The sequence below is a fragment of the Mobula birostris genome, chromosome 2 (genome assembly GCF_030028105.1).
Source record: "Mobula birostris isolate sMobBir1 chromosome 2, sMobBir1.hap1, whole genome shotgun sequence".
NCBI lineage: Eukaryota > Metazoa > Chordata > Chondrichthyes > Myliobatiformes > Myliobatidae > Mobula > Mobula birostris.
The window spans coordinates 57,238,236-57,253,091 of NC_092371.1; the positions used below are offsets into that span (position 1 = coordinate 57,238,236).

Here is a 14,856-nt window from a genome sequence, read left to right on the forward strand (position 1 = left end):
GATGTGCACATTTTAAAAGTAAAAGGCACTATATATCTTTCCAAGTGTAATATTTATGTATTTATTATTTAAATGTTTGAACCCTGTAAAGGATGCCAGACCTACAAATCCCTTAGTGTTAATGGTACCTTAAGATGTGTGCTATATTAATAGGTTCAGCATGTAGTGGAGTGTGAAATAATGAATGTTTTTTGTCTTGCTATTTGCACTTTCCTTTAGTGCTTCATTATCTCTTACTTCCCTCATTGATGGCTATTATTTAACTGTAGTCATAGTCTTCTTGTCTGCACAGCTTACCTTAAATTGACTAGTGAAGATGGCAAACTTCAATTGTGTGGCTACATCCAGGACAAATTTGAAAATGGTCAAGAATATGTCTTTCCCTATCATTCGAAATGAAAATTTGAGATAATAGATAGAATGGAAATTCCCAATTCAGGAGTCATTCAAATAAAAGGAAAGATGTTGGTAATATTAGACAGTTGAATTTAGAACACAACATGGAATAAAACGACCAGCTAATCAGCATGAAACCCACTCTTTTGAGGGATAGTTTATTAACTGTATCATGATAATAACCAATTCATTCTGTTATCCACAGTTTGAACTGAATATATTCTATATAATACACAATTAGGAAATCTATCTATCTATATTTTATAATAACACTGCATGAAAAAGGAGAAGGCATCAGGAATAGGACAGGGACAGGTGCAAGTAGAAGGGCAGACGAGGGAGACCCAAAGGAAATGCTGAAAGACAATGCTTTGAAGATGCAGAATCACCTTAACTGTCCTCTGCACCCCAAGCCTTCTGCATTGCTTCTAGTAGGACAGCAGCATGCGCAAACATGGTGACCACTCTGGGTCCAAACAAAGGTGTATTTGTACACCCGGTACGTCTCTTTTACTGTCGCAAGTCACTGTTGGAAACTCGGAACACCAAGTTCTACAGGACTATCCCATCAGCAAGCAGCTCAATAGCGATGGAACTGGACTTATTGCATACTGTTGTGTTGGCGCCTGGACTTGTTGCATACCATTGTGCTGAGATGGTGCACAGTGCGTTCAATTGTCTGGGACATTTTTATTATGATTGCAAGACCCTGTTGCACACAGGTAATGTGGAATGCTGCAAGTCCAGTTCACTGGTTCATTGGCAAGACCAACGGCAGGGGAGTTGCCTCAGTTGTTGCAGTCGCCCAGGGTGGAGACACCAGAGGCAGTGTAAGAGAGCAGGGGCCTCTGTGTGCAAGCTGCAATCAGTGCTGGCCCCCTCCCATCAATGCTGCCCTCCAGTGTTTCCCTGATGGAAGGACACAACTGGACCAGAACAACTTACCATCAGTCGTGCCACTCGGGGACTTGCACTATATTATTATTTTTCTATGTGCCTATATGTTTTCCAAAAATTGTAACCATATGTGCTATTTGTGCTATGTGCAGACTGCTGTGTGTTGTTGGTAATGCAATTTGCAACTTGGCTTCAAAAGAACACCAGCTATATTAATGTATGGCTGAATGATAATTAAACTTGAACTTTTTCTCTCTGTTAACATTTCCAGTATTTTATGTTGTTATTTGCAAAATAACAGTTACCTTGACCACTTTCTGCATGATATCATCATTTCTTGTTCTCTCTCTCTCTCTCTCTCTCGCATAATTTAAATTTAGTTGTTTAAATAAGGGCACCATGATAACATAGCAATTAGCTCAATGCTATTACAGTTCCTAAGTTTGGAGTTCAGTTCCGGCGTCATCTGGAAGGAGTTCATACATTTTCCCCGTGACCATGTGGATTTCCTCCAGGTGCTCTGATTTCCTCCCATTGACCAAAATGTACCAGGTAGTAGGTTAATTATTCATTGTAACTTATCTTGTGATTTAGACCATAAGACCATAACACATAGGAGTAGAATTAGGCCATCAACCCCAGTTCCCGGCCTTCTCCCTGTAATCTTTGATGCCATGTCCAATCAAGAACCTATCAATCTTGCCTTAAATACGCCTAATGACCTGGCCTCCACAGCTGCATGTGGCAACAAATTCCACTAATTCACCACCTTCTGGCTAAAGAAATTTCTCCACATCTGTTTTTAAAGGGCACCCTTCTCTCCTGAGGCTATGCCCTCTTGCCCTAGATTCTCCCACCATGGGAAATATCCTTTCTATATTTACTCTGTCTAGGCCTTTCAACATTGGAATGACTTCAATGAGATCCCCTTTCATCCTTCTGAATTCCAGCGAGTACAGACCTAGAGCCTTCAAATGTGTGATAACCCTTTCATTCCTGGAATCATCCTTGTGAACTTCCTCTGGACCCTCTCCAAGATGAGGGGCCCAAAACTGTTCACAATACTCAAGGTGAGGTCTCACCTGTGCCTTAATAAGCCTCAGTATCATATCCTTGCTCTTGTATTCTAGACCTCTTGAAATTAATGCTAACATGGCATTTGCCTTCCTCACCACTGACTCAACCTGCAAGTTAACCTTCAGGGTGTTCTGCACAAGGACTCCCAAGTCGCTCTGCATGTCAGATTCCGGGATCTTCTCCCCATTTAGAAAACAGTCTGCACATTATTTCTACTACCAAAGCGCATGACCATGCATTTTCCAACACTGTATTTCATTTGCCACTTTCTTGCCCGTTCTCTTAATCTGTCTAAGTCCTTCTGTATCCTACCTGTTTCCTCAACACTACCTGCTCCTCCACAAATCTTTGTACCATCTGCAAACTTGGCAAAGCCATCTATTCCATCACATAAGTCATTTATATACAGCATAAAAAGACAACAAAGCCATCTATTCCATCATCTAAAATCATTTATATACAGTATAAAAAGAAGTGGTCCTAAAACTAACCCCAATGGAACACCGCTAGTCACTGGCAGCCAACCAGATAATGAATATTTTATTCCCAATGCTGCCTCCTACCAATCAGCCAATGCTCTAACCATGTTATTAACTTTCCTGTAATACCATGGGCTCTCACCTTGGTAAACAGCCTCATGTGTGGCAACTTGTTAGAGGCCTTCTGAAAGTCCAAATATACAACATCCACTGCCTCCCCTTTGTCTACCCTACTTGTAATCTCCTCAAAGAATTCCAACAGATTCGTCAGGCGGGATTTTCCCTGAAGGAAACCATGCTGACTTTGTACTATCTTGTCCTGTGTCACTAAGTACTCCAACACCTCATCCTTAACAATTGATTCTAACATCTTCCCAACCACTGAGGTCAGGCTAACTGATCTATAATTTCCTTTCTGCTGCCTTCCTCCTTTTTTAAAGAGCGGAGTAACACTTGCAATTTTCCCATCATCTGGCACCATGCCAGAGTCCAATGATTTTTGAAAGATCATTTCTAATGCCACCACAATCTCTTATGCTACCTCTTTCAAGCTTGGGTTAAATTAGTGGACTACTGGACCAGAAGGGACTGTTCCATGAAATAAAATAACAAACATGATGTTGTGAAAGCTAATTGTACTGCTTATCCTGCTATGTTTATTGGTGATTCTAGGTCCATTGAATTTTAATTACAAAGTGACCTAGCAAACCTCTGTTTAAAGTGATTTATTTCTGCATCTAACAGCACTACGGATAGACACCACTTAACTAAATCTGTAGTGGTTGATGAAGATGGTTAACAGTCATTGGCATTTGAAGATGGGCATTAAATGCTGATCTTACAAGCACCATCCGCATCCATGAAATAAATAAATAAAATTGAAAAACTCAAGAAATTCTGCAGATGCTGGAAATCCAAAGCAACACAAAATGCTGGAGTAACTCAGCTGGTCAGACAGCATCTATGGCAATGAGTAATCAGTCAACGTTTTGGGCCGAGACCCTTCTTCAGGATGGAGAACGAAGGGGAAAATGTCAAAATAAAAGGTGGGGGGAGGGGAAGGAAGTTAGCTGGAAGGTGATAGGTGAAGTCAGGTGGGTGGGAAAGGTCAAGGACTGGAGAAGAAGGAATCTGATGGGAGAGGAGAGTACACCATAGGAGAAAGAGAAGGAGAAGGGACCCAGGGGACGTAATTGGCAGGCGAGAAGAGGTGAAGGTTAGAGTGGGACATAGGGGAAGAGGAGGGAAGGAAATTTGTTTACTGGAAGGAAAAAGATTGATATTCATGGCATCAGGTTGGAGGCTACCCAGATGGAATGTGAGGTGTTGGTCCTCCACCCAAACAGTGGCCTCATCTTGGCACAAGAGGAGGCCATGGACTGACACGTCAGAATGGGAATGGGAATTGCAATTGAAATGTTTGGTCACTGGGAAGTTCTTCTTGTGGTATATAGTGCAGAGGTGCTCGATGAAGCAGTCCCCAATTTATGATGGGTCTCACCAATGTGGAGGAAGCCACATTGGAAGCACCAGACACAATGGATGACCCCAGCAGATTCGCAGGTGAAGTGTTGCCTCAGCTGGAAGGACTGCCTGGGGTACTGAATGGCGGTGAGGGAGGAGGTGTATGGGCAGACATAGCAATTAGGCTGTTTGCAAGGATGTCAAATAAATTTGACATCATTTGTAGAGTTTTATTTCAACACTGGTTCTTCACTGAAGATATTTTCAATGGCCTATTATAGTTATGGATAACAAATAAATCATACTTGAATGCCTGTATTTAATCTTTCATTGTTATAAACATTGATTATCACATAGCACACCACCATATCTATTCACTCAGTGATGATTATACGTACTTACTCTGAAGAAGGCTGAAAAGTAGGGCCTCCAGGGTGGATATCTCCGGTTTGCTTCCAGTTTCTCGTGCTGGAGAGGGCAGGAACAGGGGGATAATGGATCTGAATGTGTGGCTGAGGAACTGGGGCAGGAAGCAAGGACTTACATTCTTGGACCACTGAGGTATGTTTTGTAGTAAGGATGAATTGTACAAAAGGGACGGGTTGCACCTTAATAGGCGGGGGACCAGCATTCTGGCAGGTAGGTTTGCCACTGCAACACGGGTGTGTTTAAGCTAAGTAGTGGGGGGAGGGGATGAACTGGAAATATACGGATGGAGTTAAAGGGAAAGTAAGAATAAGAAAAGTTAAGAAAGACAACAGAATCAATGGAGCAGAAAGCTCAAGAAGGGATCGTACAGTATGGCCAAGTGAAATAGGAATTGATATGGGAGGTGAGGGGAGTAATGAATTAAAAGTATTGTATATGGATGCACGGAGTATAAGAAATAAAGTGGATGAGCTTGAGGCACAGTTGGAAATTGGTAAGTATAATGTTGTGGGAATAACAGAGACATGGCTTCAAGTGGACAGGGCCTGGGAAATGAATATTCAAGGGTATACGTCCTATCGAAAAGACAGACTCATGGGTAGAGGGAGTGGGGTGACTCTGTTGGTGAGGAATGATATTCAGTCCCTTACGAGGGGGGACATAGAATCAGGAGACGTAGAGTCAGTATGGATAGAACTGAGAAATTCTAAGGGTAGAAAGACCCTAATGGGAGTTATCTACAGGCCCCCAAACAGTAGTCTGGATGTAGGGTGTAAGTTGAATCAGGAGTTAAAATTGGTATGTCACAAAGGTAATGCTACAGTTGTTATGGGGGATTTCAACATGCAGGTAGACTGGAGGAATCAGATTGGTACTGGACCCCAAGAAAGGGAGTTTGTGGAGTCCCTCTGAGATGGATGCTTAGAACAGCTTGTACTGAAGCCTACCAGAAAGAAGGCAATTCTAGATTTAGTGTTGTGCAATGAACTGGATTTGATCATGGACCTCGAGGTAAAGGAACCATTCGGAGGTAGTGATCATAATATGATAAGTTTTAATCTACAAATTGAGAGGGAGAAGGGAAAATTGGAAGTGTTAGTATTACAGTTGAAGGGAAAAGGGAACTATGGAGCTATGTGGGGAGGAGCTAGCCAAAGTTCAGTGGAACAATACCCTAGCAGGGATGATAGTGGAACAACAATGGCAGGTATTTCTAGGAATAATGCAGAAGGTGCAGGATCAGTTCATTCCAAAGAGAAAGAAAGATCCTAAGGGGAATAAGGGGAGGCCGTGGCTGACGAGGGAAGTAAAGGACAGTATCAAGATAAAAGAAGTATAACATAGCAAAGATTAGTGGGAAGACGGAGGACTGGAAAACTTTTAAAGAGCAACAGAAGATAACTAAAAGGGTAATACGCGGAAAAAAATGAGGTACGAAGGTAAACAAGCCAAGAATATACAGGAGGATAGTAAAAGCTTCTTTAGGTATGTGAAAAGGAAAAAAATAGTTAAAACCAAAATTGGGCCCTTGAAGACAGAAAAGGGTGAATTTATTATGGGTGTTACGTACCCGGTAACTGGGTTGCCAAACCAGCAGAAATGGACCATTTGGTTGGAGTCTGGATTACTGGAACTAAGAAAGTTTTATTAAAGAAATAAGTAACACAGTACTCTAATCGTAAGGATATGAATACAACAGATTAGCAATGATAGAACACACATGTACACAGAACTAGGGTAATAGGAATCAAACAAGCTCTATTGCAGTCTAGGGGTAAAATGATCAATCTCAAGTGACGCAGAGTTCAGTTCAGCTTAGTACAGTTCGCAGTAATCGCTGTTGTGCCGTTGGAGAGACAGAGATAATATGCAAATCTGATTCAGACAGACCTTTGTTCTTCGCAGTTAGCTTTCGGGTGAACCCTTTTAATGTCTTCTGTGGTCACCGACTGTGACCCCTCCGTTCCGGATACAAATGTTCTTCCGCGGTGAACCTGGCACCCAGGCAAGGGCAGACACACACACCAAGTTCCCACCGATCGTACCCTTTTCACCCTGTGCGTCTATGGTCGGTTCCCGCGAGCAGACCTCCAACTCCCACCAACTTGTGAGGGCACACCGCTCGTCCAGGGTCTCGTTATCTCGTGATCTCGTGGTTTGTGTCTTGCCTTAGTGAACCTGTTCTTTTTATCCCCCTGCTGGTGTATCACCTGTCCATCAAACTTCAAACAGTTCAAGTTCAAAGCAATCAGTCTGTCAATACTCGGACTGGTGTCTCTTTCCGTTATCTCTTTCTTCTCCCTCATTAACATTTTTGAATGTTTCTCCATTGTCTCACTTATCTCTCTCATTAGCATCAATCTTCTGATAACTTGGTTTTTTGTCACATGGGGAACAAGGAAATGGCAGACGAGCCGAACAGGTACTTTGGATCTGTCTTTACTAGGGAAGACACAAACAATCTTCCAGATATAATAGTGGCCAAAGGACCTAGGGTAATGGATGAACTGAAGGAAATTTATATTAGGCAGGAAATGGTGTTGGATAGACTGTTGGGTCTGAAGGCTGATAAGTCCCCGGGACCTGATGGTCTGCATCCCAGGGTACTTAAGGAGGTGGCTTTAGAAATCGTGGACGCATTGGTAATCATTTTCCAATGTTCTATAGATTCAGGATCAGTTCCTGTGGATTGGAGGGTGGCTAATGTTGTCCCACTTTTCAAGAAAGGAGGGAGAGAGAAAACAAGGAATTATAGACCGGTTAGCCTGACGTCAGTGGTGGGACAGATGCTGGAGTCAATTATAAAAGATGAAATTACGACACATTTGGATGGCAGTAACAGGATAGGTCTGAGTCAGCATTGATTTATGAAGGGGAAATCGTGTTTGACTAATCTTCTGGAATTTTTTGAGGATGTAACTATGAAAATGGACAAGGGAGAGCCAGTGGATGTAGTGTACCTGGACTTTCAGAAAGCCTTTGATAAAGTCCCACATAGGAGATTAGTGGGCAAAATTAGGGCACATGGTACTGGGGGCAGAGTAATGACATAGATTGAAAATTGGCTGGCTGACAGGAAACAAAAAGTAGTGATTAACGGGTCCCTTTCGGAGTGGCAGGCGGTGACCAGTGGGGTACTGCAGGGTTCAGTGCTGGGACCGTAGCTGTTTACAATATATATTAATGATTTAGATGAAGGGATTAAAAGTAACATTAGCAAATTTGCAGATGACACAAAGCTGGGTGGCAGTGTGAAATGTGAGGAGGATGTTATGAGAATGCAGGGTGACTTGGACAGGCTGGGTGAGTGGGCGGATGCATGGCAGATGGATAAATGTGAGGTTATCCACTTTGGTGGTAAGAAGAGGAAAGCAGATTATTATCTGAATGGAGTCAAGTTAGGAAAAGGAGAAGTACAACGATATCTAGGTGTCCTTGTACATCAGTCACTGAACACAAGCATGCAGGTACAGCAGGCAGTGAAAGCTAATGGCATGCTGGCCTTCATAACAAGGGGAATTGAGTATAGGAGCAAAGAGGTCCTTCTGCAGCCGTACAGGGCCCTGGTGAGACCACACCTGGAGTATTGTGTGCAGTTTTGGTCTCCAAATTTGAGGAAGGACAGTCTTGCTATTGAGGGAGTGTAGCGTAAATTCACAAGATTAATTCCCGGGATGGCAGGACTGTCATATGTTGAAAGATTGGAGCAACTGGGCTTGTATACACTGGAGAGGGGATCTGATTGAAACATATAAGATTATTAAGGGATTGGACACGCTGGAGGCAGGAAGCATGTTCCCGCTGATGGGTGAGTCCAGAACCAGAGGCCACAGTTTAAGAATAAGGGGTAGGCCATTTAGAACAGAGTTGAGGAAAAACTTTTTCACCCAGAGAGTGGTGGATATGTGGAATGCTCTGCCCCAGAAGGCAGTGGAGGCCAAGTCTCTGGATACTTTCAAGAAAGATATGGATAGAGCTCTTAAAGATAGCGGAATCAAAGGTTATAGAGATAAGGCAGGAACTGGATACTGATTGTGGATGATCAGCCATGATCACAGTGAATGGCGGTGCTGGCTCGAAGGGCCGAATGGCCTACTCCTGCACCTATTGTCTATTGTCTGTTTATCTTCTTTGATCTTGAATGAGACATCAATAATACATTTTGTGTGTAACAGTGACAATATAAACAGTGGCATTAAAATCCAAACCACTGAATAATATCAGATCTTACTAGGTTTTGCCTGTAGTAATACAAGGAGATAATGCAATTTGCAGTGTAGATACGGGCAAGTTTCAGGACTGCTGCATGCATGCAGAAGCCCCAAACTAACTCATCAAGTTCTGTCAGCAATCTCACCTATGTTCCAAGACTGAGGAATCTTCTCTGTGAACCAGTGCCTGATTAGAAACTGATTTTAGTATGTATGCATTTTAATATCAGAGATATTCAGAAATATTAAAGCAAAAGACACTTCTGACAGGCATACAATAGGATTGGTGTTAGGATTTGTTTTCTGTAGAGATTTCAAGGGGAGTTTCATGGCTGGGGTACGTTGCTGTTTCTGATTTCTCAAGCACTTAATGCTTCTTTTCAATAGTGGAAAAACACATTGCTTCTATTTATAAGGGATCATAGACCTATACAATACTGTACAACTCTTCAAGCTATAATGTAATATAAATAAGCTTCAATAGATTTGATTTTAAAATGTTTTAATGTACTTCTGCTGTACTTGGTTAATGCATTATTCCTGGATTCTTCTGTAGATAATGTAAACCTATAGTACTCCAAGTATATCCTCTGGAGGTGGCCTTTTAAGCTTGAATGAAAGGTTTTTTAAACTGACTGCTAGGATTCTTTAAACATCACAGTTAATCTGCACAGTTCTCTACCACTGGGTACATGGTAGTTTTTAATAAATGCATATTTGTGGATCTTGGGTAATGTGGTTCATTAGACAATGTTAATAAAATCCAGCAGCTCTAAATCAAACCAAGAGATTTTAAGTATATAATTTTGTCTTATTTATCTTGTTTTCAATGATTATGCTGTGCACAGTGCAAATCCAACAGCAGAAGAGGTGCATTTATGGGCTCAATCCTTTGACAAGCTACTGAAAACTCCTGCAGGCAGAAATACCTTCAGAGAATTCTTAAGAACTGAATACAGTGAAGAAAATATGCTCTTTTGGCTAGCATGTGAAGATCTCAAAAGTGAAGCAAATAAAAGTGCCATTGAGGACAAAGCACGAATTATCTATGAAGACTTTATTTCAATACTTTCTCCTAAAGAGGTAAATTTTATATATCTTGCATTCTATTTTAAAATCACAGAGCAGATATCTATTCAGTCCATTAAGTCTGTTCCTCCATTCATTGGAATTATGACTCAGAGGAGACCTAATTTAGTAACCCACTTCAGTCAATTAGAAAATTATGTATAGAAATCCTTGAAAAAATGTAGAAAATATAGGGGTAAAATTAGAAGTGAAATAGAGAAAGCAAAGCAAGAGCAAAAGGAAGTACGACCAGGTAATATCAAAGAAAATCTAAAGGTGTTGCATAAAGAACAGAGTTATAATTGAGGAAAAATTAGGATATACTTGGGACCAAAATTTTAACCTGTTTGCAGAGGATGTGTACTGGGTTCTTAGTTAAAACTTTGCACCTGTTTCTGCAGAAGCCGGTATTGCTGTAATCAGTTAAGAAGAATATATGCTAAGTATTGAATGGGATAAACAAAGCAAAACAGGAAGCAATAAAGGTTTTGCCATCTTTGAAGTGGGTGAACAATGTTTCTCACTGTTAAAAACAGCAGAGGTTGTCACCATCATTTTTTTTTAACTTACACCTAGCCATAGGTTTGGTACTGGACAACTAAGGTGACTGTCCCTTTGGTATCACTGTTTAAAGTAGGAGTGAAAAGCTGATTTAGTTACATAGTTACACATTTTGAACACAGAGCATTCCAGAGCAACACACTCAAAATGCTGGAGGAACCCTCTCCTGATGAAAGGTCTCTGCCTGAAACTTTGGCTGTTTATTCATGTCCATAGGTGCTGCTTGACCTGCTGTGCTCCTCCACCATTTTGTGTGTGTTGCTCTAGTTACACACCAATCAGTTTAACTTCAGTGTTGAACAAATTACTGAAATAAATTCTGATGAAGACTATAACTCATGTAGATGGATCCAGATTAATCAAGCAGAATCAGTACAGGTTTGTTATGTCAAACTAATTTTGTTTCATGAATTATACGGGAGGATTAATGAGGTATGCAGGCTGTACATTTGAACAGGGCTTTCTGACAAGGCCCAACACAGCAGACTTGTCAAAGAAATTAAATGGATATGTATTCTATGGCAGAGTGGAAAATTGACTTGAGTAGCAGGAAACGGGAAATAGTTGACAGGTGCTTTGGCGAGTAAGATCATTCCCTGTTGGTCCTTTGACTTTTGTTTTATATAAATGATTTATTTATACTTAAATTAGCAGACATAGTAAAGTATAATAATCAAAGTTACGAATTGGTCAGTTAAACAAATAAGTGTCAAATGGAATTCGGGAAAACTCAGAGGTTAAGGCCGCATAATGGGGGATACATTGAAGAGTATGGATGGTTACTTAATAGCAGATAAGGTGGATTGAAAGGGCACGAGATACTTCCCTAATTAGTCAAGGCACAGAGCAGAGAGCAGAGAGGTTATGCAAGAATTGTGTCCAATTATTGTTGGGGCATTATTATATTCTGTTCTGGTCACATAAATAGAAAGATGTGATTGCATTAAAGGGTGAAGACAAGATTTGCAAAGTAATTGTCCAGCTTGGTAAATTCTACTTTTGAAGAAAAATTGGATAAACTGGGATTGATAAATCATCGTTTAAACTTTCAAATGGAATACCACCCTACTTTATGTTGTGCTTTACGATTTATATAGCTGAGAAGCAGTGGCCAGAATTACTCCCAATATTTGAGAAGAAATTTTCATTATTGGTAATGTATGTAAAGTATTCGTCATCACTTGAGCTGTTAGATACATTATTCATTTATGTGGTTCCTTGGGGATTCTAGACTCAGCACTGTACAAGGCAGTTCCGACCATACAAAAAGGAAGGTGGCATCATTCATTTGAGTATGATTGCTGATCTAGATCCAAGATCAATGAAGCATATTTTGTTGTAATAAACCCATTCAATTTACTGATTTTTAAAAAGCTTTTACCCGTTTTTATGTATTTGTGCCTTAACTGTTTCTAAATGTCACTGATCCTCATTTGCTGCTGTAAGTCCATCATAAATGTGCGGTCTCCGTTTCTGACAGCTTTGGATCAGCACACTTTGAAAAATGTCTGCTTCAACAGCAACGCTTTTAAGAATTGAGGCCCTCCGTTGATCAGGATCAACCATGGATGTTGCATCCTAGCTGCCTATGTTCGATATGCAAGCCAGGCAATACGATACGGAGCAAGCTGTTGCTCATGCAACAGGCTCCCACTCTCCACGCTGCTGAGGAATCCAAAGGAATAGCAGAGACTGGTACAGTTTGGCACTAGTGTAATTGTAGGAGTTACCAGTCAGTGTTGACATGGTACTGCCTTAGAGGCTCCAGCTCCAGATTTTTCCTTGGGGGTTTACTCCCGAAGCTTTCCCCTTGAGTGGGTATAGCCAAAAGGTAATGGGAGTTTGAGATCAGAGTTTTCCTTCTCCTAGAGGAGTTGATAACCATGGCTGTGAGCCCCATCTGCCTGGAACTACTAGTTTTATGGTGCTAGTAACCCATCTTTGCCCTTACTTCTGTCAGCAGAAAGGGTTCTGCCAGGTTTAGTTGTTACGCCACATATGAAGACCAGGGGCTGGACTCAGTTGTCAGAGGCTATTTCAGACACATGCCAGTGGGAGCATTTCATAGGTCGTGGGAGCTTATCTTCCAACCTCCTCCCCTCCCAGCTGAAACAATCTAAAGGATTAGGTTGTTCAGAGATTAATTGTTTCAACAGGACTAATGTACAGTGAGGTCCATCTCAAGAAACATAATGGGCCAATGAGAATGTTCTAATGAGATTTCTTTTTAAGTACATCACTTTTTCCATTACACCTTAAAAGCCTTGCACTTGGATATTTGATAAAATAATAACAAGGTTGTGGCAGGAAAGAAACAGATGCTATGAGCTTAATATAGGATTATTTTGGTAAAACATAAATATAAAATGAGCTTAACTTCTTGCTTTAATGCTGAAAGTGACCAAAAATACTTTTGGTTGTTGTTTTATAAAATATAATTTGTATCCAAATTTCCAGATTGGCTATCATTCTCTCAAAATAATCATCAGATCTTAGTTCCAACCTAAAATGTGCACAGCCTTACTATGGCACATAATACATACTTACTTATTGGAATTTAGAAGCCTAAGTAAAATTATATTTATTATCTGTCAGTGCTGTGATATAATTTCATGTCTCTTTAAACAGTTTTATATAGCTGGTGGCAATTTGCAATTACAAATAAACCTGTAAGCAGCATCAAACATCCCCACTTCTTATGACAGATGGAAGTTCATCATTGAAGAAATTTATAATTGCTTGTCCTAGACGACAACCCTGAAGAACTTCTGCAATTATAGCTTGGTAATGTGATGACTGATGAACAAACACTAGATTTCTGTGTGGAATGTAATAAGACCATAAGATATAGGAACAGAATTAGGCCATTTAACCCATCAAGTCTGCTCCACCATTCCATCATGGCTGATCCAATGTTCCTCTCATGTCCACTGTCCTGTGTTCTCCCCATATCCCTTCATACCTGACCAATCAAAGATCTATGCACCTCTGCCTTAAATATACATCAAGACCTGACCTCCACAGCTGCATGTGGCAAAGGATTCTACAAATTTACCACTCTCCTGCTAAAGAAATTCCTCCTCATTTCCTTTCTAAAAGGACACCCCTCTATTCTGAGGCTATGTCCTCTGGTCTTAGACTTCCCAGAACAGGAATCATCCTCTCCACATCCACTCTATCAAGGCCTTTCACCATTTGATAAGTTTCAATTGGGGTCACCCCTCATTCTTCTGAAACCCAGCAAATACAGGTCCAGAGCCATCAATTGTTCTTCATAGGACAAACTGTTCATTCCTGGAATCATTTTTGTGAACCTTCTTTGATCCCTCCCCAGTTTCAGCACATCCTTCCAAAAATAAGAGATCCAAAACTGCTCAGAATACTCCAAGTGAGGCCTCACCAGTGTTTTATATTCTAGTCCTCTCAAAATGAATGCTAACATTGCATTTATCTTCCTCACCACAGACACAACCTGCAAAGTAACCTTTAGGGAATCCCGCACAAAGACCCCCGTCCCTTTGTGCCTCAGTTTTTTGTGTTTTCTCTCCATTTAAAAAATAGTCAACTCAATCATTTCATCTACCAAAGTGCATGGCCATACACTTGCTGACACTGTACTCTATCGGTCATTTCTTTGCCCATTCTCCTAACCTGTCTAGGTCCTGCTGTAGCCTCTCTACTTACTCAAAATACCTGCCCCTCCACCTATCTACATATCATCTGCAAACTTTGCAACTAAGCCATCAATTCCATCATCCAAATCACATAAAATAAAAAGAATAGATCCTAACCCAGTCCCCTGTGGAACAACACTAGTCACCGGCAGCCAGCCAGAAAAGACACCCTCTATTCCCACTCTTTGTTTCCTGCCAGTCAGTCACTGCATTATCCATGCTAGAATCTTTCCTGTAATACCAAGGGCTCGTAGCTTGTTAAGTAACCTCATGTGTAGCACCTTGTCAAAGGCCTTCTGAAAATCCCAAGTACCACAACATTAACTGATTCTCCATTGTCCTTTGCCTATCCTGCTTCATATCTTTTTTCAAAAATAATTCCGACAGATTTGTCAGGCAATATTTTCCTATGGCTTATTTTATTATGTTCCTCCAAGTACCCTGAACCCACATTCTTAATAATCAACTCCAACGTCTTCCCAACCACTGAGGTCAGACAAGCTGGTGTATGGTTTTCTTTCTTCCCTTCTTGAAGAGTGGAGTGACATTTGCAATTTTCTAGTCTTCCGGAGCTATTCCTGAATCTAATGATTCTTGAGA

At 40.9% G+C, this 14,856-nt stretch overlaps 1 protein-coding gene across 3 annotated transcripts in view; it reads left to right on the forward strand.

Annotated features, from left to right (window-relative positions):
• Window positions 1-14,856, forward strand: part of LOC140186831 (regulator of G-protein signaling 20-like) — a 140,225-nt gene that overhangs the window by 115,791 nt on the left and 9,578 nt on the right. For all 3 annotated transcript variants that reach the window (XM_072241463.1, XM_072241452.1, XM_072241472.1), the window contains exon 4: window positions 9,802-10,036. In XM_072241463.1, the coding sequence (XP_072097564.1) occupies window positions 9,802-10,036 (235 nt within the window). The remainder of the gene's footprint in view (window positions 1-9,801; window positions 10,037-14,856) is intronic.